Genomic DNA, 22,820 nt, shown 5'->3' with positions numbered 1-22,820 from the left:
ACCACTGATCCAGAAAAATATAAAGGAGTATAGTAAAAGCTTTTTTAGGTATGTGAAAGGCAAAAAAATGGTTTACTAAAATTGGGCCCTTGAAGACAGAAACAGGGGAATATATTACGGGGAACAAAGAAGTGGCAGAAGAATTGAATTGGTACTTCAGATCTGTGTTCACTGGGGAAGACACAAGCAATCTCCCTGAGGTAACAGTAGCTGAAGGACCTAAGCTGAAGGGAATTTATATTTGCCAGGAATTGGTGTTGGAGAGACTGTTAGGTCTGAAGGTTGGTAAGTCCCTTGGGCGTGATGGTCCACATCTCAGGGTACTGAAGGTGGTGGCTTGAGAAATCGTGGATGCGTTGGTGATTATTTTCCAGAGTTCAATAGATTCGGGGTCAGTTCCTGCGGATTGGAGGGTGGCTAATGTTATACCACTTTTTAAGAAAGGTGGGAGAGAGAAAGCAAAAAAAATTATAGACCAGTTAGTCTGACCTCAGTGGTGGGAAGGATGCTGGACTCTATTATAAATGATGAAATTACGACACATCTGGATAGTAGTAACAGGATAGGTCAGAGTCAGCATGGATTTATGAAGGGGAAATCACGCTTGACTAATCTTCTGGAATTATTTGAGGATGTAACTCTGAAGATGGCCGATGGAGATCCAGTAGATGTAGTGTACCTGGACTTTCAGAAAGCTTTTGATAAAGTCCCACATAGGAGGTTAGTGAGCAAAATTAGGGTGCATAGTATTGGGGACAAAGTACTAACTTGGATTAAAAGTTGGATGGCTGACAGGAAACAAAGAGCAATGATAAACGGCTCCATTTCGGAATGGCAGGCAGTGACTAGTGAGGTACCGCATGGATCAGTGCTGGGACTGCAGCTTTTTACAATATATAATAATAATAATATAGAAGATGGTATTCATAGTAACACTAGCAAATTTACTGATGATACAAAGCTGGGTTGCAGGATGAAATGTGATGAGGATGTTAGGAGATTACAGGGTGATCTGGACAGGTTAGGTGAGTGGACAGATGCATGGCAGATGCAGTTTAATGTGGATAAATGTATGGTTATCCACTTTGGTGGCAAGAACAGGAAGGCAATTACTACTGAAATGGAATCAATTTAGGTAAAGGGGCAGTACAGAGAGATCTGGGTGTTCTTGTACAACAGTCAATGAAGGTAAGCATGCAGGTACAGCAGGTAGTGAAGAAGGCTAACAGCATGCTGTCCTTCATAAAAAGAGGGATTGAGTATAGAAGCAAAGAGGTTCTTCTGCAGCTGTACAGAGCCCTGGTGAGACCACACCTGGAGTACTGTGTGCAATTCTGATCTCCAAATTTGAGGAAAGACATTTTGGCTTTTGAGGGAGTGCAGCGTACGTTCATGTGGTCAATTCCTGGAATGGCGGGACTACCTTACGCTGAAAGACTGGAGCGACTGAGTTGGTTTACCCTTGAGTTTAGAAGACTGAGAGGGGATCTGATTGAGACATATAAGATTATTAAAGGATTGGACACTCTGGAGGCAGGAAACATGTTTCCGCTGATGGGTGTGTGCCGAACCAGAGGACGCAGCTTAAAAATACAGGGTAGACCATTTCGGACAGAGATGAGGAGAAACTTCTTCACCCAGAGAGTGGTGGCTGTGTGGAATGCTCTGCCCCAGAGGGCAGTGGAGGTCCAGTCTCTGGATTCATTTAAGAAAGAGTTGGATAGAGCTCTCAAGGATAGTGGAATCAAGGGTTATGGAGATAAGGCAGGAACAGGATACCGATTAAGGATGATCAGCCATGATCATATTGAATGGTGGTGCAGGCTCGAAGGGCAGAATGGCCTACTCCTGCACCTATTGTCTATTGTCTAAATTTTTTTTGAACTCTCTCCAAATTAATAATTGCCTTCCTGTGGCAGGGCAACCAGAATTCGGCACAGTACTCCGGAAGAGGCCTCAACAATGTACAGTGTACAACCTCAACTTGACCTAATATTTATCCCTCAACCGGAATTGCAATACTGTCTGACATTTATTGTGGTTTGTGGTACATTTTTGTGATAATTGGCTGCCATTTTTCATATGTTACAACAGCAGCTATTGTTGGAATTACTTACTTCAAAAAACCCTTCGTCAATTATCAGGGGTTGTGAAAGATATTGTCTCGCTGCAATCTCGGTTCTTAAAAGTGCAAAATAAAGTTGATCAAAGTCATGCTTATGATTTATTTTTATTCACTAGTATGTGGTTCAATGATCCAAAGGAAATTTGAGATCTCTCATGCTACTGCAGACTACTGAACTGTGGGTTTGTACTTGTTTTCCCCATTTCAATCATAAGGTGAAAGGAGATAGCAAATGTATTGCTCCTCAGCCACAGAGGGGTGTGTTTTTCTACCTCTGAGAAAGATGTTTTCACAGCCTCTCCTCCATGGAAGGCATGGTGCAACAAGAAACTTGAAAACGATGTTTTTCTTTAAATTTTCAAAAATATTGTTGAATATTCAATGTATATGTTCGAGAAAAATATTCTTGAAATGTTGCTTCATGAAACTTAGGTGCCAAAATGGAGCAGGGTCTTACGGAGAATAATTGGCAACGATTTGAGAATTGTTGCTGCTGTGTGAGAACCAGGAGTTAGAACAAAACCTGCATAAGTCTTGACTGAATGTTTTCAATTCCAAATGGATTTTGTGAGGCCCCACAGAACGTTTGACCAAAACTGCATTTTGCTCTTCCTTTTGAAATGTACATCAACGATACCAAAAATGACACCCTGGCTGTTTGTAGACCAAATTCAAAATACTGTGTTGGCTGTATCCAATTCTGATAACTCCAAAATACCATTGATCACACGTGTAGTAAGAATTGTGGTCAAAGCAATGTGGCGCTGGAATTCTTGATGAAGGGCTTATACCCAAAACGTCGACTCTCCTGCTCCTCGCATGCTGCCTGACCCTGCTGTGTTTTTCTAGTGACACACTTTTTGACCCTGATCTTTCACATCTTGAGTCCTCACTTTGTCATAATTCAAATTTTGCTGAACAAGTATGACTCAGTGCAGCAGAATCTATGGTTGGATTTAAACACACGCCTAAAGTCAGCTGATATAAACAGAGTTAATTCGTCATTTATAAACAGAAGTACGTGGCATTAGTTGAAAAGTGAATGTCTGTATAAACTAATGGTATATTGTTTCACATTTCGGTTTTAAAATGGCCAGTTTTGTTTCTCTTCTCGACAACTTTGTCCTTTTTTTCTGCTACATTCAGCTGCTGTCAAGGATTGTTCCTTGCTATCGTGAGTTAGCGGTTGCCATGGTGATACATGCCATAACTGTAACATGATGCAAAACATGTGTCTGACTCAGTTGTAAACAGAGCCTTTAAGTCGCCAGTCACTTGCCAATGAACTCCAGTGTTCCAACCCACTCAATGCCACACCCTGAAAGTCATAAACCAGCATAAATGGGGTTTTCTCATCTAAGATATTTTTTTGTCTCTCAAATGCTTTCCATTTTATTGGAAGCCACACATTGACCTTTTCTCAGCAGCTGTGTGCACTTTCAACAAACTGCACTCTTGCTTCGGAGAATTTGAGCTTTGCCGTTGCCAGGCAGCAGATATGTTAATCACGTCGCCACCATGCCCTTGAGCAGTTGCCGACCGCACTATAAATTCTTTGTCTTGCTCGTCACTGCAAATAGATATTGTCTACAAACCTCAATTATTGAGTTGTGTATCTGCTCAACAGATGCATGCGAATGCAGCTTATTTCACCATTTGCAATAATATGCAATTTACCTGCCATCATGACAACCCCAACTTTGCTTTAATATACTTATTGTTTTGGAACAGTCTTTTGTTTTTTAAAAAACACACAGTATGCATTAGAAGAACAATGCCTGTTTGATCTATATGAAAGAGAGAGAAATATCAGTAAAAGGTTTAATTTCACCTGTGCGTAATGCAAATAAGCCACTTACAAATTCCAAAAAAAGTTGATTTGGTTCGTCTAAATAGGTGCAGGGTATAAGCAGGCAAATTATGAATGTGACAACTTCAACAATTAGGCTGAGCAGAATTCCAGATGACTTTTGAAAATGTTATTTTCTTTTTCCAGAGCAACTGGATTATTGAGAGGAGAGAGATCATACGAGATTTATTTTATTTAGAAGTATGACTTTTAAAAAAAAAATCAGTACTGCAAATATTTGTACACCATTGTGTTTATGTAGGGTTTTGAATGTGATCAGAGGTACATGTACTTTAGTCAAGTGAATTCAATCGTGGATTTAAAAATTATTTTGTAAGGCTGAGGCAGTGCATACCGTTCCAAAGTTGATTGTCCACTCATTCATCGGACGACTGCTAAACAACCAAGTCTTACCCTCTCCCTGTCTTCACCAATCCCTACTTCACCACCCTGCCCCCTATCTGCAGTTCCCCCTATACCCATCCCCAATCCTGAAGTAGGGTTACATCCCAAACGTTGACTTCACCACCACCTGATGCTGCCTGGCTTGCTGTGTTCTTCCAGCTTCCTGCCTGTCTACTTTGGATTCCAGCATCTGCAAGTTTTTTTGTCTCTAGTACAACTTTAGATTTGTTTTAATGTAATGATTTGCTTCTGTAAAACTGTGCTCAACATTCTGCCTCTTAATAGAAATGTCATCTCTTGATTTTTAAAGACCAGGTGCTTCTATCAAAAAAGTATTTTGAAATAATTATTGAACAGCTTGTCAAATTGTCTGCTTACAAAAAGTATCTGTAACTCAGAGGTCTCACAATTGCATTTCCATCTTACCTTAATTCATACACTATAACAGTTTGCTCTGTTTTGATTTTGTTTTATCTGACTGTTAATAATGATGCTGACTGCAAATAGAGATTGTGGACTCTGCTTGATTAAATTTGCTGGCTGTTTGTATTATCAAAGGCAGCAGCCCAACTGGTCAGAATCGTGTTTGTCTGATTTAATGAGACAGTTGCCTTAATCAGAGCTGTTTAGTTAAATAGCTTGATACAGTGAATATGGAATGTGTGAACTATGCTCATTCAGACTTGGAAATGAGCTGAAAGATATTGTGTACTTCAAGTATGTTTGGTGTGACTTGTAATTTGTGATATATCAACTTTTTTCCACTTTGTTGAAGTTTATGCTAATGTATTGTTGAAAGTGAAGTAACAGTACAATAGAATCAGAGCGCAGAAGGAGGCCCATTGTGCAGGTGCAGACTACCTTTTTATTATCATATATCCCTGCTCATTGTCTCGTAAATGCTCTGGCTGGGATCTAACCAGTGTTCAGCCAAGTCACCTTGTTATTGTAGTCATACAGCATGGAAAAAAGCCCTTTGGTCCAACTATTTCATGCCAACCATGTCCCAAACTAAACTAGTCCTACTTGCCAGCATTTGGCCCAAATCCCTTCAAACCTTTCCTGTTCATGTAATTATCCAAATGTCTTTTAAATGTTGTAACTGTACCTGCATCCACCAGTCTCTCTGGCAGTTCATCCCCCCCCCAACACAAACCATTCTCTTTAAAAAAAAAAGAGTTGCACCTTATGTCATTTTTAAGTAGAGTCATAGAGATATACAGCACGGGAAACGGAGCCTTCGGTCCAACTCGTCCATGCTGACCAGATATCCTAACCCAATCTAGTCTCATCTGCCAGCACCTGGCCCATATCCTCCAAACTCCTGCTCATTCATATACCCATCCAAATGCCTTTTAAAAGTTGCAATTGTACTAGCCTCCACCATTTCCTCTTGCAGCTCATTCCATGCACGCACCACCCTCTGAGTGAAAAAGTTGCTCTTAGTTCTCTTTTGTATCTTTCCCCTCTCACCCTAAACCTATGTCCTCTAGTTCTGGACTCCCCCCACCCCAGGGAAGACTTGGTCTATTTCTCCAATCCATGTCACTCATGATTTTATAAACCTCTATAAGGTCACCCCTCAGCTTCCGACGCTCCCGGGAAAACAGCCCCAGCCTGTTCAGTCTCTCCCTATAGCTCAAATCTGCCAACCCTGGCAACATCCTTGTAAATCTTTTCTGAACCCTTTCAAGTTTCATAACATCTTTCCGATAGGAAGGAGACCAGAATTGCACGCAGCATTCCAACAGTGGCCTAACCAGTGTCCTGTGCAGCTGCAACGTGACCTCCTAACTCTTGTACTCCGTACTCTGACCAGTAAAGGAAAGCATACCAAATGCCGCCTTCACTATCCTATCTACCTGCGACTCCACTTTCAAGGAGCTATGAACCTGCACTCCAAGGTCTCTTTGTTCAGCAACACTCCCTAGGACCTTACCTCTTTCCCCCCCTCCCCCCCCCACCCCCTCCCGGTAATCTTTCTTTGGGATGAACCTCTGTCCTCAATTACACCCAGAAACTCCTGTCTTTGTTGCTCTACTGTCTTCCCCACTGGGCGGTGCTTCCAGTCGATTTTCGTGAGTTCCTCCCTCATATCCCTGTTATTATCTTTGATCAGTTTGTGGAGATTTATCCACCTTCATTTTTCCTAAGGCCTCCAGCACTTCCTCCTCTGTTATGAACTGTTTTAAAAACATATTTATTTTCCTGCATTCTCTAATCCCCATTTCTTTCTCCACAATAAATCTGACACAAAACATTCATTTAATATTTCTCCCATCTCCTGAGGTTCAATGCATAGATGATCTCATTGATCTTTAAAGGGACCTATTTTGTCTCTCAGGTTCTTTTTTGCTTTCAATGTATTTTGGATTATCCTTAGCCTTGGCAAACAAAGTTAGCTCATATCCCCTTTTTGACTTCCTGTTTTCCCTCTTAAGAATGCCTGACGTTCTTTATCTTCTTCGAGATTCACTTGATCCCAGATGTCTACGCTAGAGTCAGGGAGATGTACAGCACAGAAACAAACCATTCAGTCCTTGCTGACCAGATATCCTGAATTAATCTAGTCCCCTTTGCCAGCATTTGGCCCATATCCCTCTAAACCCTTCCTATTCATATACCCATTCAGATATCTTTCAAATGTTGTAATTGTACCAATCTCCACCACTTCCTCTGGCAGCTGATTCCATACATGCACCACCCTCTGCATGAAAATGTTGCCCCTTAAGTCCCTTTTAAATTTTTCCACTCTCACCTTAAACCTGTGCCCCCTATTTGTGTTCTATCCCACCCTGGAGAAAATACCAGTCTATTTATCCTATCCATGCCCCCCATGATTTTATAAACCTCTGTAAGGTCACCCTTCAGCCTCTGATATTGCAGAGAAAATAGCTGTAACCAATTCCGCCTCTCCCTGTAGCTCAAAACCGCCAAGCCTGGCAACATCGTTGTTAATCTTTTCTGAGCATTTTCAAGTTTCACAACATCTTGCCTGTAGCAGGGAGACTTGAATTGAACAGTTTTCCAACAGTGGTCTAACCGATGTCCTGTACAGCCATGGTATGACCTCCTAACTTCTATACTCAATACACTGATCAATTAAGACAGCATACTTGGAGAATCTGGTGAAGCCACCAAACAGGAATACTTGTACACCAAACAGCATAAGGAGCAAGTAATAGAGCTCAGCAAACCCACAACCTATGGATCAAATTTAAACTCTGTGGTCCTGCCACATTTAGTTGTGAACAATTAAACAATTCACTGAAGGATGCGGCTTTGCAAAAATCCCCTCCAATGACGGAAGAGCCCAGCACATCATTGCGAAAGATAAGGCTGAAGCCTTTGCAGCAATGCAGAAGTGCAGAGTGGATGATCCACCTTGGTCTCCTCCAGTAATCTCCAGCATAGCATATACCAGTCTTCAGTCAATTTGATTCACTCCACATAATATCCAGAAACAGTTGGAGGCACTGGATACTTGCTATGGGTCCTGACAACATTTCAGCAATAGTTTTCAAGACTTGTGCTCCAGAGCCTGCTGCTCCGCTAGCCAAACTGTTCCAGTACAGTTACAACACTGGCATCTCCTGATGATGAGGATAATTGCCCAAGTATGTACTGTATATAAAAAGCAGGACAAATCCAATCCGACCAACTGCTGCCCCATTAGTCTACTGTTGATCAACAGTAAAGTGATGAAAGGTATTAACAAGTAGCACATGCTCACCAATAATTTGCTCAGTGACACCCGGTTTGGTTCAGCCATGGCCACTCAGCTCCTGGCTTCTTTACAGCCTTGATTCAAACATGGACAAAAGAGCAGAATTTCAGAGGTAAGGTGAGAGTGACATCCCTTGACATAAAGTCTATATCTGACCAAATGTGGCATGAAGGAGTACTAACAAAATTGGAATCAATGGGCTTCAGGGGGCAAAGTCTCTCGTGGTTAGTCATACCTGACACTTAGGAAGATAGTTGTGGTTTTTGGAGGTCAGTCACCTCCGCTCCAGGACATCTTTGCAGGAGTTCCTTGGTAGTGTCCACGGCCTAACTATCTTCAGTTGCTTCATCGATGACTTTCCATCCATCATAAGATCTGAAGTGGGGATGTTCGCTGTTGATTACATAATATTCAGCACCGTTTATGATAAACTAAGACATTGAAGCAATCCGTGTCCGAATGCAACAAGATCTGGACAATATCCAGACTTAGTCTGGCAAGTTACAAGTAACATTTGCATTGCAGGCAAATGTCAGGCTATGACCATCACCTAATGTGACAATCTAATCATTGTCTCTTAACATTCAATGCTGTTGCCGTCACTGAATCCCCCACTATCAACATCCTGGGAGTTATCGTTGATAACTCAACTGGACTCATCTCATAAATGTAGTGGCTACAAGAACAGGTCAGAGACCAGAAATACTCCGGCAATAACTCACCACCTGACTCCTGAAAGCCTGTATGCTGGCTACAAGGCCCAAGTCAGGAGCGTGACTGAATACTTCCCGCTTGCCTGGATGACACTCAAGATGCTTAATACCATCCAAGACAAAGCAGTTTGCTTGATTGGCACTGCATCCACAAGTATCCACTCCCTCCACCACTGATGCTCAGTAACAGCAGTGTAGTGTATCTGCGAGATACACTGCAGAAATTCACCAAAGATCCTTGGACAGCATTTTCCAAAGCCTTTGACCACTTTCATCTAGAAGGACAAGGGCAGTAGGTACATGGGAACGTCATCTCCTTCATTTTCCCCTCCAAGCAAATCACCATCCTGACTTGGAAATATATTGGTGTACCTTCACTGTCACTGGTTGAAAATGCTGGAATTCTGTCCCTAATGGCATTGTGGGTCACCAACAGCAGGTGAACTGCTATGCTTCAAGAAGGCAGCTCACAACCATCTTAAGGGCAACTAGGGATGGGCAATAAATGATGGCCAGCCAGCGATGCCTACATCCTGCAAAATGAGTAAATACATTTTTTTAAACACCAAATTCCTCCTTCACCATTGTGTATACCTGCAACTCTACTTCCAAGGAACTATGTGCACTCCAAGGTCTCTTTATTCAGCAATACTCCCCAGGACCTTACCATTACGTGTACAAGTCCTGCTCTGATTTGCATTTCCCAAATGCAACACCTGACATTTATCAAAATTAAACTCCATCTGCCACTCCTCAGCCCATTGGCCCATATTGTCAAGATCCCATTGTATTCTGAGGTAGCCTCCTTCGCTGTCCACTACACCTCCAATTTTGGTGTCATCTGCAAACTTACTAACCTTACTTTATGGAAATGATAAAAAGCAGTGGGCCCAGCAGCAACTCTTGTGGCACAAAACTGGTCACAGGCTTCCAGTTTGAAAAGCAACCCCCCCACCACCCTGTCTTCTATCTTTTAGCCAGTTTTGTATCCAAGTGGCTAGTTCTGTGTTCCACGTGATCTAACCTTGCTACAGTGAGGAACTTTGTTGAACGCCTTACTGAAGTCTGAATAGATCATGCCCACTGCTCTCATTAATCCTCTTTTTTATTACTTCAAAAAAACTCAGTTGTGAATGAGACAATTTCCCATGCATAAAGGCATGTTGACTATTGCTAATCAGGCGTTGCCTTTCCTAATGCATGAAAATCCTACCCTTCAGGATTCCTTCTGACAACTTGCCCCCATCAGCGATGTGAGGCTCAATGATCTATAGTTCCCTGGCTTTTCCTTACCATTTTTCTTAAATAGTGGCATCATGTTAGCCAGTCTTCTGGCACCTCACCTGTCACTATCAATGATACAAAGGGGTTCAGCAATCACTTCTCAAGCTTCCTTTAGAGTTCTGGGTATCCATGATCAGGTCCCGGGGATTTATGTACCTTTATGCGTTTTAAGACATCCATTTTTCAAGAAATAGCGATCTATTTCTGTATCCTTCTCTGAACACTGATGCAAAACACTCATTTAGTATCTCCCCCACTATTTTCCTTTGATAGACTATTCCTTTCACCAGTACCTAGAATGGAATGTCTGTTTGAGAGAGGAATAGCTACAGGACACTTTTAAAGGCACCTTACCTGTTCTTACACAAATTTTAATCTTAAGCATGCAAAAGATAAAAACAACTTAAAACCTTTTAAAAAAAAAATCAAGCACTTCACTGAAACACTCAACTGAAAAAAAGCCTTTTCAAGTCCTGAATCAAGTCAGCTTTCAAGTCTCCAGACAAACGGGAAAAAATAAATCTGAGGGCGGGTTACTAGACCAAAAATGTTGACTCTGATTTCTGACCACAGATGCTGCCAGACTTGCTGAGCTTTTCCAGCAATTTCTGTTTTTGTTTGATCTTCAACATCTACAGTTCTTTCAGTTTTTAAAAAAATTCTCTCTCCAGAGCTGTCGAAGAAACATGTGGACAAGCCTTTCCCAAATCTCCCCTTTGCATGTTTTTCTTTTTGTTTTGAATCATAGTAGTTTCAAACAGAAAAAAATGATCCCTCCAAATAAAAATATTCATTTACACACAGCTCATTTATTCTTTGCATCCCCTTTAAATATTTGCAGCAAAGCTGTCAGGACATATAACAAATGTCAGTCTAGTTCTTAAAGTTCAGTTTGAGATAGGGTCATCACATTTGTTACATTTTTAAAAATAAGGCCTCCAACCATTTTTACAGACACATTTTCTCTTGTGGATATCATTGGCAATTGAGTTAATGATTTTTATTTGGAATGTGCATTTTTGAAGTTTCTGCTTCCATTTCTACTTTGAAGCTATTAATTTCCCATCTGTTGAGGTTGTGGAAGTAATTGATACAGTGCGTATGTTGTGAATAAAACCAAAGACATCTGCATCTGTCTACCAAACCAGTTCTTGAAATATAGGGCTTCTCACGTTTTTCTGTTTCAATTTTGTCCCCATATTAATTTTCTTTACTTCAGGGTTCAACTTCACATGTCACTCACTGTGACATTTCAGCAAAGGTAATGCATTCTCTTCCCTAAGTATTGTGAAAGCATTCATTTACATTAAGTAGTAAATCGTGCACCACTGTAAAAACTCTGGAATATTCATTTATATTTTAATCCTACTTTAAAGCAACAGGAATATGGTGTAAATTTGAGTTGAAACAAATTAAGCAATTTTCTTTTTTTATAACTGACACATAAAACGCAGACTGCTTTATAGTTTAGTTTTTATTCACTAAAAAAACCCACTAGGTACTCAACAATATTACAGTAATTATTAACCACGTCTTTCATAGCACTTAGGCCAATGTAAAAAAAATTATTTACCTTTGAATTACTAAATCTCTCAGATTTTATGGATCAGTGATATTTAGTTTTTTTTAATAAATATATTTTTACAATCCAGTCAAGTTCAACTAAAATCACAATCTGGTATTGCACCGAATCCCAGATTCATTCAATATAGCACAAGAATTGTGAACCCATTTCAGCCAGGGTATACTGGGAGAGAATGGATAAGGTGATTGCTGCCTAGACTGGGGGGGCATGTCTTATGAAGAAAGGTTGCGGGAACAAGGGTTTTCGTCATTGGAGCGAAGAAGGGTGAGAGGTAACTTGATAGAGGTCTCCAAGATGAGAGGCATCAATAGAGTGGACAGAAAGAGACTTTTCCTCAGGACGGACAAGGGGGCATAATTTTAAGGATCCAGTGAAATGCTTAGATGTTAAAGGTAGGTTCTTTATACAGAGCGGTGGGTGCGTGATATGCAGTGCCACCACTGGGAGTAGAGTCAGATACATCCGGGACATTTAAACGACTCTTGGATAGGCACATTGTACAGTGAAGGGTATATAGATTGATTTGATCTTCGAGAAAGATAAAAGGTCGGCACAACATCGAGGGCCGAAGGGCCTGCACTGTGCTATGTTCTAAGTATCCTGTTTCTTAAAGTCAAAACTCTGACTGAAAGAGCTTGAGATTTACTGCCCTTTGCAGTCACAAGAAATTTCAAAATATCTCAAAACCAATTAATCAAATGTAGCCAGTGTTACAGAAGCAAATCAGAACAGCCAAAGTACACAGAAAAATGTCAACACAATAAACTGGTAGTGTTATTTACCAATGGAGATTAGAATGTACTCATGTGGTCTATGGACCATGAATCTGCACTTTTAAAATACAAGTTTGCACCTGCCTAAAGGTACCTTGCCACTGATGTGAATTCGAGATGTGTAATATCAACTTGCTATGAATGAATTATTTCGACTTCAAAGCTGCACCAACACTTTCACATTAATGCACATCCAAAACCACATATGCATCACTGCAGCAGTTATTAGCTCAATGTTAAAGGAAATTAAGATCCATGATATTTAAAGCCTAGTTTCCATGAAAATTCTTCATAAGCCGACAGCATCATACTACTGGTCTTAGAATAGTCAAGAGGGATTTAAAGAAACCAATATGTACGGAAATCTCAGAAAGGCGTTAGGGTTATAATTGTAGGGGATTTCAACTTTACCAACATTAATTGGAATCGCCTTAGTGTGAAAAGATTAAATGGGTGGAATTTTTGAAGTGAGTCCAAGAGAGCTTTTTGTGCCAGTAGACAAATAGCCCGACTAGAGATCGGACAGTGCTAGACTAATCCTAGGGAATTAAGCTGGTCAAGTGGTAAATGTTTCAATGATTGAACATTTTGGGAATAGTGACCATAACTCCAAGTTTCTAGTCATTATGGAAAGGGATAAAGACAGTGCAGAAGGGTCTAAAATGGGATAAGGCTGATTTTAATATCATTGGACAGTATCTGGGCAAACAGTCTGGAAGTTATTTGCAGGCAATCTAAATTTGGAAAGTGGGAGTCTTTTAACAGTAGTATGTTAAAAGCATGCTTCTTTCAAGGGCAAGGTCAGTTAAGTCCAAGGAAGTCCGAGCGTAGAGGTAGAAAGAAAAAGGAGGAAGCATATGTCAGTTACAGCACATGAAGGACAGGGGAGGCCCTTCAGAAGTAAAAAGTATGGGAAGTTGTGTAAAGAGGAAATTAGGAGGGCAAACAAAAGGCACAAAATATTGTGTCATACAGTGAAAGAGATGTCCAGCACGAAATAGACCCCTCGGTCCAACTCGCCCATGAAGACCAGATATCCTAAATTAATTTAGTCCCAATTGCCAGCATTTGACCCATATCCCTCCAAACCCTCCTAGTCATGTGGCTTTCCAGATGCCTTTTAAATGTTGTAATTGTACCAGCCTCTACTACCTCCTCAAGCAGCTCATTCCACCCATGCACCACCCTCTGCGTGAAAAATTGCCCCTTAGGTACCTTTTAAATCTTTCTTCTCTCACCTTAAACTTATGCTCTCTTGTGTTGAACTGCTCCACTCAAGGAAAAAGAACTTGGTATTCACCCTGTCCATGATCCCTCATGATTTTGTAAACTTCTATAAGGTCACTCCTCAGTCGCCAACACTTCAGGAAAAATAGTCCCACCCCATTCGGTGTCTCTCTAGAGCTCAAAATCTCCAATCCTGGTGACATCTTTGTAAATCTTTTCTAAACCCTTTCAAGTTTCACAACATCCTTCCTATAGCAGGGAGACCAGAATTGAATGCAGTATTCCAGAAGTGGCCTAACCAATGCCCAGTACAGTCATAACATGACCTCCCAACTCCTAAACTCAATGCACTGACCAATAAAGGCAATCTCACCAAATGCCTTCTTCATTACTGTGTCTACCTGCAACTCCACTTGCAAGGAACCATGAACCTGCACCCCAAAGCTACTTTGTTCACCAATACCTCCTCGGACCTGACCATTAGGTTTATCAGTCCTGCTCTGACTTACTTTTACGAAAGGCAGCACCTCACATTTATCCAAATTAAACTCCATCTGATCAAGGTTCTGTTGTACTCTGAGGTAACCTTCTTCACTGTCCACTATAATTTTAGTGTCATCTGCAAACTAACCATACCTCTTACAGTCACATGTAAAAAGAACATAGAACATATAACAATACAACACAGGAAGGGCCCTTCAGCCCAGGATGCTATACCAAATGTGACACCAAATTAAAACTAACCCCTTCTGCCTACTGTTAGACTATATCCTTCAATTTGTTGCATATTCATGTGTTTATCTAAAAGTCTCTTAAAGGCCCCTATCGTATCTGCCTCCACCACAACCTCTGGCAGCTTGTTCCAGACTCCTGTCATTCTATGCGTAAAAATCATTTATACAAATGACAAAAAGCAGTTGACCCAGCACCATTCTTTGTGGCACTCGACTGATCACAGGCCTCCAGTCCAAAAAGCAACACTCCCACCACCACCCTGTCTCCTAGCTTCGAATTAATTTTGTATCCAAATAGCTAGCTCTTCCTGGATTCTAACTTTGCTACCATGTGGAACCTTATCGAAGGGCTTATCAAATCCATCCAGACAACGTCCACCACTCTCCTTTGTCATACAAATATCTCACGAAGGGGCCCAGCATCACTTCCCTAGCTTCCCATAATACTCTGAAGTACACTTGATCAGGTGACAAGGATTTATCCGTCTTTATGCATTTTAAGATATCCAGCATGTCCTCTTCTGTAATATGGACATTTTTCAAGATATCATTATTTCTCAGAGTTCTCTAGTTTCCATATCCTTCTGCACAGTAAACACTGATCTAAAATACTTGTTTAATATCGTACCAATCTCCGGTGGTGCTTTGGCAGATGGGATCAAAGAAAATCTCAAATCTAAGTATATTAGAAGTAAGAGAATTACTAGGGGAAAAAAAGAGACCAAAGGGGCAACCTGTGCAAGGAGTTAATGGTCACACGCGAGGTTTTAAATGAATACTTCTCACCCGTACATTCAAAGTGGAGAAAGTTATTGTAGGCAGAGATTTCAGTTGGAATGGTGAGGTTCTAGAACACATTAAGATGAATAAGATGATATTAGATGTTTTAGTTGGCATACCCCAGGTGCATTAAATCCCCAAGACCTGATGAGATGCCTCCCATAGCAGCCTGGCATATAAGGGAAGAGATTGCTGGGGCTCTGGCAGTGATATTTAATACTTTGCAGGCCAGAAGGAGAAATGTCAGATGGCTGAAGGATAGCAAATGGGGTTTCTTCATTTGAGAAGGGTAGCAGGGATAAGCCAGGTAATTACAGACTAGCTAGTCTAACATCAATGGGAGGGAATTATTGGAAAGAATTCTGAAGAACAGGATTAATCAATATTTGGATAGACAGGAATTGATTGGGGATGGTCAGCATGGATTTATTAGAAAATCCAGTCTGATTAATTTAACTTTTTTTTAAAAAAAGGTGACTAAATATATTAAGGAGGACAGTGCAGTTGATGTAGTTTACATGGACTTTGACACAGACTAAGTTCCACATAGACAAATTGTTCAAAGATAAAAGCCACGAGATCCAAGACAAGTTGGCAAACTTAGATTGAGAACAGACTTACAAATAGGAGGCAAAGGATAACGGCTGAGGGCTATTTTTATGATCGGAAGCCTGTGCCCAGCAGCATACCCACAGAAATCAGTGCTGGGAGACTTGCGGTTTGGTATGTACATAAATGACTTGAATGGAAACCATATAATTAGTAAATTTGCAGTTGACAGAAAAAGTGGTGGTGTTATTGATAGCAAGGATGGTTGGTCTCTGGGTACAGTCTGATATTGATCAACTGGCAAATGAGGCAGAGCAATGGCAGGTGGAAATTAATCCTGATAAGTGGAAGGTAATGCATTTTGAGATATCTAATACGGATATACATAATATATGGGAGGTCCTTAGGGGTTCTGGGGAAGAAACCTTGGTGTACAAGTCCATTGACCTCTAAAGATATCATTATAGATGAATAAGGTAGTGAAGAGGGCACAAGGGATGCTTGCCTTCAGGAATTGGGGCATAGACGTTAAGAGCAAGGAAGTCTTGTTACAACTTTACAAAACATCATTTAGGCCGTGAGGAGAAAGTGAGGACTGTAGGTGCTAGAGATCAGAGTTGAAAAGTGTGGTGCTGGAAGAACACAATGTCAGCCAGCATCCCAGCAGCAGGAGAATTGACGATTGCATAAACCTTTCATGAGTAAGTGTGAGGGGCGGGCTGAGAGATAAATAGGAGGGTGGGAGTGGGGTGTGGAGAAGGTAGCTAGGAAGGCATTAGGTAGGTGCAGGTGGGGGTTGATTGCGATAGTGCGGTAGGGAGGGTGGAGTAGATAGGTGGGAAGGAAGATGGGTAGATGCAACATGTCAAGAGGGTGGTGCCAAGTTGGATTTGGGATGGAGGTGGGGGTGTGGAGATTTGAAAACTAGCAAAGTTGATGTTGCTACTGTGTGGTTAAAGGGTTCCAAGGTGGAAGATGAGGCTTTCTTCCTCCAGTCATTAGGTGGCTTGAATTTGGCAGTGGAGGCGGCCCACGTCCTTGGTAAAGTGGGAGGGCGAATTGAAGTGTTCAGCCACAGGGCAATGGAGTTGTTTGGCGTATGTGCCCCAGGGATGTTCCCTGCAAAATTCCTCAAGTTGGCATCCTGTCTCCCCAGTGTAGAGGAGACCACATTGAGAGCAACAGACACAGGAAATGAGGTATTTGGATGTGCATGAAAATTTCTGCCAGATCTCTTGGAGCCTCGGACAGAGGTGGGGATGGTGGGCGCGGATGCAAGTTTTACATCTCTTGCTGCAGCAGGGGAAGGTACTGCGTTGGAGGATGGGGTGTGTGGACCTAACGAAGGAGTCATGGCGGGAATGGATACTGAGGAACGCAGATAGGTGTGAGGAGGGAAATAGTCCAAAGATGTACAGGTTAAGTGAATTGGCCGTGCTAAATTGCCCATTGTGTTAGGTACGTTAGTCAAGAGGGAAATGAGTCAGTGTGGACTTTTTGGGCCGAAGGGCCTGTTTCCACGCTGTATGGAATATACTCTAAATCTCTCGTGATGGGGTGATTATAGGTGGCAGAAATGGTGCAGGATAATGCACTGTATCCAGAGATTAGTGGGGTGGAAGGTAAGGACCGGGGTGTGGGGTTCAATCCTTGTTGTGGCTGGAGGGGTGGGGTTCCAGGGCAGAGCTGCAGGAAGTGGAGGAGATAAGTTGGAGGGCATTGTTGATCGTTTGGGAGGAGGAATTGCAGTCATCGAGTCATAGAGATGTACAGCATGGAAACAGACCCTTGGGCCCAACCCGTCCATACCGACCAGATATCTCAACCCAATCTAGTCCCACCTGCCAGCACTTGACCCATATCCCTCCAAGCCCTTCATATTCATATACCCATCCAAATGCCTCTTAAATGTTACAATTGTACTAGCCTCCTTCACATCCTCTGGCAGCTCATTCCATACACGTACCACCCTCTGTGTGAAAAAGTTGCCCCTTAGATCTCTTTTATATCTTTCCCCTCTCACCCTAAACCTATGCCCTCTAGTTCTGGACTCCACGACCGCAGGGAAAAGACTTTGTCTATTTACCCTATCCATGCCCCTCATAATTTTGTAAACCTCTATAAGGGCCGCCTCCACCACTGCTCCCTCACCACCCGACGCCTGGAGGAAGAACACCTCATCTTCCACCTCGGAACACTTCAACCCCTGGGCATTAATGTGGACTTTATCAGTTTCCTCATTTCCCCTCCCCCTATCTCACCCCAGTTCCAACCTTCCAGCTCAGCACCACTCTCATGACCTGTCCTACCTGCCAATCTTCCTTACCACCTATCTGCTCCAACCTCCTCTCCGACCTAGTACCTTCATCCCCAACTCCATCCACCTATTGTACTCTTAGCTACCTTCTCCCCAGCCCCACCCCGGAAGCTCCCTGCCTCATTCCTGATGAAGGGCTTTTGCCTGAAATGTCGATTTTCCTGCTCCTTGGATGCTGCCTGACCTGCTGTGCTTTTCTAGTGCTATTAATCTTGATTAAGAAAGGAGCTCAGCTTGCTTCAGTTTTTATTTTGGGATTGTTTCAACAACTGAGCTGTAAACTTATTTACAACCAAAGAGGAGTAAGCAACTGAAATATGAAGATGTTCCTAATGTACATAAAGCCATTTGGTTGCACAAAGATTGATTTGTTTTCATAATTTTAGTGTTTCTGTTACTTAAGTGCAACTTTCCTCCTCCTCTCCCAAGCTATATGTATATTGTTTGTGTTTTTGTTGTGGTTGCAATTTGGTTGTGGAAGAGTCTTAAACATTTGCCAAAGCTTTTAGCATCCTTATATTGATTCCCCACTGGATCTTCTCTTGATATTTGCTTCATAAATAGCTTCCAAATGTTGGTTTAACCCTTAGTGTGAACAGAAAAATGGTTTTAATTGTTGTGAATTGCTATTTGGGTTGAATGAAATTTTGAAAAGCTTGTGAACAACTTCATAATTTTTTATAAATTTTTTTCCCATATTTAATTGGAAATGCTTCATTCTGACTTAATGAGTTAAGAAAAAAAATCCTTAAATAATGTGTGTTTACTTTATAGCACATCAAGTCCACCCCGTTGGCCAGGAAGTGCTTTCTTTAAGAAGAATGGAGCGCTTCAAGGTAAGAGAAAACACTCCAGGATTAATGTATTTTGGCTAGCAATTGTCTCTGCTAAAAATGAATTTCAAGATTGCATACATCATTGCACGGTTTCTAACTGGGATGTTAAAATGATTTAAATGTTGCAGTTGTTTTATTTTGTTGAGTGTTTTGTCCACCAATCCACAGAACTAGCTAATGCAAATGACTGTACAGAGATACAAAGTCTGAAGTATTTGTGGTTGGTGCAGCAAGATCTTTAACAGGAAATTCATGTATTGGAGTTAATTGTATAAATTCAAAGTTATCATTTCCAACTTCAACAAGATGATATAACTGGTTTTAAACAAGTACAGTATTGTTTCAGGGAAAGTAGAGGAAAGAACTAATAGGAATATCTGTGGTGGAGTGGAAGGCAGGAGAGTTGAATCAGATGATAAAATCTAAAATTACTGATCTCAGTGGTTTCAGAAGGCTGTCAATTGCCTCATTTACCAATGAGCTTCCACTGACATTTTTAAAAGTCTGTTGTTGGAGATCTGAAACATGAACTAAAACTGCAGGTGAAATTCAGAAGGTATGGCAGTATCTGTGGGAGAAAGCAGAGTTAAATTCTGATAGAGGCAGGGGTTCCTCCAGGGGAGACTGGTTAGCAAGGTTAGATCTCATGCAATACAGGGATACAGAAACTGGCTCGAAGGTAGAAAACAGAGTGGTGGTGGAGTGTTGCTTTTCAGACTGAAGACTTGTGACTAGTGGTGTGTCACTGGTGCTGGGTCCATTGCTTTTCATCATTTATATGAATGATTGAACATATGATGAAGAAGGCATTTGGTATGCTTTCCTTTGCTGGTCAGTGTATTGAGTAATAGGAGCTGGGAGGATATGTTGTGGCTGTACAGGACATTGTTTGGCCACTTTTGGAATATTGCATGCAATTCTGGTCTCCCTCCTTCGGAAGGATGTTGTGAAACTTGAAAAGGTTCAGAGAAAATGTACAAGAGTGTTGCCAGGGTTGGATTTGAGGGAATGGAGAGGCTGAATAGGCTGGGCTGTTTTACCTGGAGCGACAGAGGCTATGGGGTGACTTTATAGAGGTTTATACAATCATGAGAGGCAGGGATAGGATAAATAGTCTAGGTCTTTTCCCTGGGGTAGGGGGGTCCAGAGCTAGAGGGCATAGGTTTAGGGTGAGAGGGGAAAGATGTAAAAGGGACCTAGGAGGCAACCTTTTCACACAGCGGGTGGTACGTGTACGGAATGAGCTGCCAGAGGAAGTGGTGGAGGCTAGTACAATTACAGTATTGAAAAGGTATATGAACAGGAGGGGTTTAGAGGATATGGACCAATCTGTGGCAAATGGGACTAGGTTGCATTTGGATATCTGACCAGCATGGATGAGTTGGACTGAAGGATCTGTTTCCGTGGTGTACATCTCCATGACTCTGTGACTCAATGTTAATTCTGCTTTCTCCCCACAAATGCTGTCAGACCTGCTGTGTTTTGCCAACAATTTCTGTTATTGTTTCAGAGCTTCTATTGAACTTCAATGCAACAGTTATCAGGTCAAAAAAGCATGGGGATATTTATGCTCCATTTGCTTCCTCCAATCTCTTGCTGTCAAGAATGAAAAAACAATTTATTTTCTCCTCGAACTCAAGCCAATTTCCTTCTGTCTCAGAGGCTTATCTATTCTCCCCTTTTAAATGCATCTATAATATGCATTTCACTGTGCAAAATAAAGGACAGGGTCGGGTCTTACTGTGCATTAAAAGACAAAAACAATGAATGTTTTCAAGAATGAATTTGATATAGTTCTTGGGGCTAAAGAGATCAAAGTGTATGGGGAGAAAATGGGAACAAGGTACTGAGTTTGATGATCACTTGTGTTCAGATTGAATGGTGGAGTAGGCGCAAATGGCCTCCTGTTTTTTGGATTTCCATGATTCTAAAATGGCAAGAGTCCAGCTGCTCTGAATTATGTTGAAGCAGATGGTGAAATTTGAATTCCGTAATAATCTGAGATTAAGAGTCTAATGATGACCATCAAACTATTGTCAAGAAAAACCCATCTGGTTCACTAATCTCCTTTAGGGAAGGAAATCTGCCGTCCTTACCTGGTCTGATCTGCATGTGACTTCAGATGTAAGCAAAATTTAATAAAGTAAAAATTGATTATTGTTTGTTTGAAATAACTCATGCTTTCCAACCTTTTCACAGATTTTTGTCACTTACCTTTTGACATCTTTCCATGCCCTGGCTCTCAAAACATAAAACCCAAAATGTCAAGACCTGAAACATTAATTCTGATCTGTCTCCACAAATGCAACCTGGCAACAGCATGTTCTGTTTGGAATTCTACTCTGTTCAGTCATTTGAGTTCAGCTTGATGTTTTATTGGTTTAGTGGACAAAGCACTTTGATCCCCCAATTGCTCACTTGAATAAGGACATGTCAATGCGGGAAACTTTGTTTAAAACAAGAAAGCATAAGGTTAGCTTTTTAGTCTTCACATTATGATCAATTCACATAGTGTCGAATTGAGAGTAGATGTATGTTGTGACCAATAAGTTGGATGCCAGTGATCAGTTGGTCGTAAAAAGGGGGCACTCATTTAAAACTGAAATATGAGAGCATTCCTTCTCTCAGAAAAAAGTGAATGTCTGGAATTCTCTGCCCCAGAGTATTGTCAAAGCAAGATCACTGAAAAATGAAGTTGGTAGACTTTGAAATATCAGGAAGATGATGGCTATGCTGAGCGGTCACAAAAGAGGAGCTGAGGCAAAGGACAGATGAGCTATGAATAGTGGGCAGGCTTGAGAAGCCAAATGACCAATTCTTCCCATTTCTTATGTTTTTAAGATGGATATTTGATGTCCATTATTGAGTGGTAACAGTGAGATTGATTGCGTGATATACTTGTCAAAATTTCAGTGTAACCATTTTGATTTTGAGTACTTTGTTGTGCCTTGCAGATAAATTTTGTAAGTAATCACTTGTGGCATGGTATTTGTAACCTGAATGTATTTTTCATAGTGTAGTTAAACTTGCTACCACATTTCTTTGAGCTAATTTACATTTAATGTCTTTACTGTGAAGTCATATTCTAATTCTGCTCTTTGTGAATTGCAGCAATATATGCCATCTGTAGTACAGAATGCAATGGAACATTAAAAACTGAGACATGCCTTTGTAAATATGGCCTGAATCATGGATGCTTCATTCTAGTGTGACAGTGACATAATTTTCAGCTTTTCTGTGGATTATGTCTCACTATTCAGAATTGATCTAAAATCTGAAATTGTTGCCATCTGCAGAAGTACAAGAATATGGTAGAGGAAAAAATAAAAATAAAATTATAACTTCTAATTACACCAGATTTCTTTTGTTGATGGTCACATATTTCACTGTCATACTAAGCTACGTGTACCAGATGATTAATCTTTGTTGAGTTAGCAGATCATGTCTCAGGTCTGTAGAAATCACCTCTGTTTCTAACTGATACTTTGCCTTTGTAAATACGGAGTGAATACAAGGTGGTAATCTTTAGTTATGTGGACAATGGGAAAGTAATAGTCTGCTAACTCTTGGCGTGGAATCTGACGTGAATAACGATCACTGTAAAATGTTGGAGGTTGATTGTGTTGTGAAATTATATCACAGCAAGTAGTTGATATCTATGAAAGTGATGGAAGTGTGATGAATAAAAACTGAAATGACTTTTCAATTTATTTACCCTCATAATCTTTAAAGAATTTCTTTCTGATTTGAATATTATGTTGGGTTATATATTTCCATAAACAGTAATAACCAAAGTGACTAGGTCAACAGCTCAACATTATGCATATACATTGCCTTTCTTTCCTTTGGTTTCAGGCTCAGTGGTACTCCTAGTTTGTTTTTGGAAACTTTTTTATAGTGCAAATGCATACCTCTG

General features: G+C 41.0%; 1 protein-coding gene across 9 annotated transcripts in view; it reads left to right on the top strand.

The window, feature by feature from the left end:
* The window catches only part of foxn3 (forkhead box N3), a 459,373-nt gene that overhangs the window by 296,590 nt on the left and 139,963 nt on the right, over window positions 1-22,820 (top strand). For all 9 annotated transcript variants that reach the window (XM_060829451.1, XM_060829454.1, XM_060829446.1 and 6 more), the window contains one exon: window positions 18,843-18,904. In XM_060829451.1, coding sequence (XP_060685434.1) covers window positions 18,843-18,904 — 62 coding nt within the window. The remainder of the gene's footprint in view (window positions 1-18,842; window positions 18,905-22,820) is intronic.

The sequence above is a fragment of the Hemiscyllium ocellatum genome, chromosome 8 (genome assembly GCF_020745735.1).
Source record: "Hemiscyllium ocellatum isolate sHemOce1 chromosome 8, sHemOce1.pat.X.cur, whole genome shotgun sequence".
Taxonomy (NCBI): domain Eukaryota; kingdom Metazoa; phylum Chordata; class Chondrichthyes; order Orectolobiformes; family Hemiscylliidae; genus Hemiscyllium; species Hemiscyllium ocellatum.
Note: the sequence above shows the minus strand (reverse complement) of the source record. Positions and strands in the feature narration are given on the sequence as shown.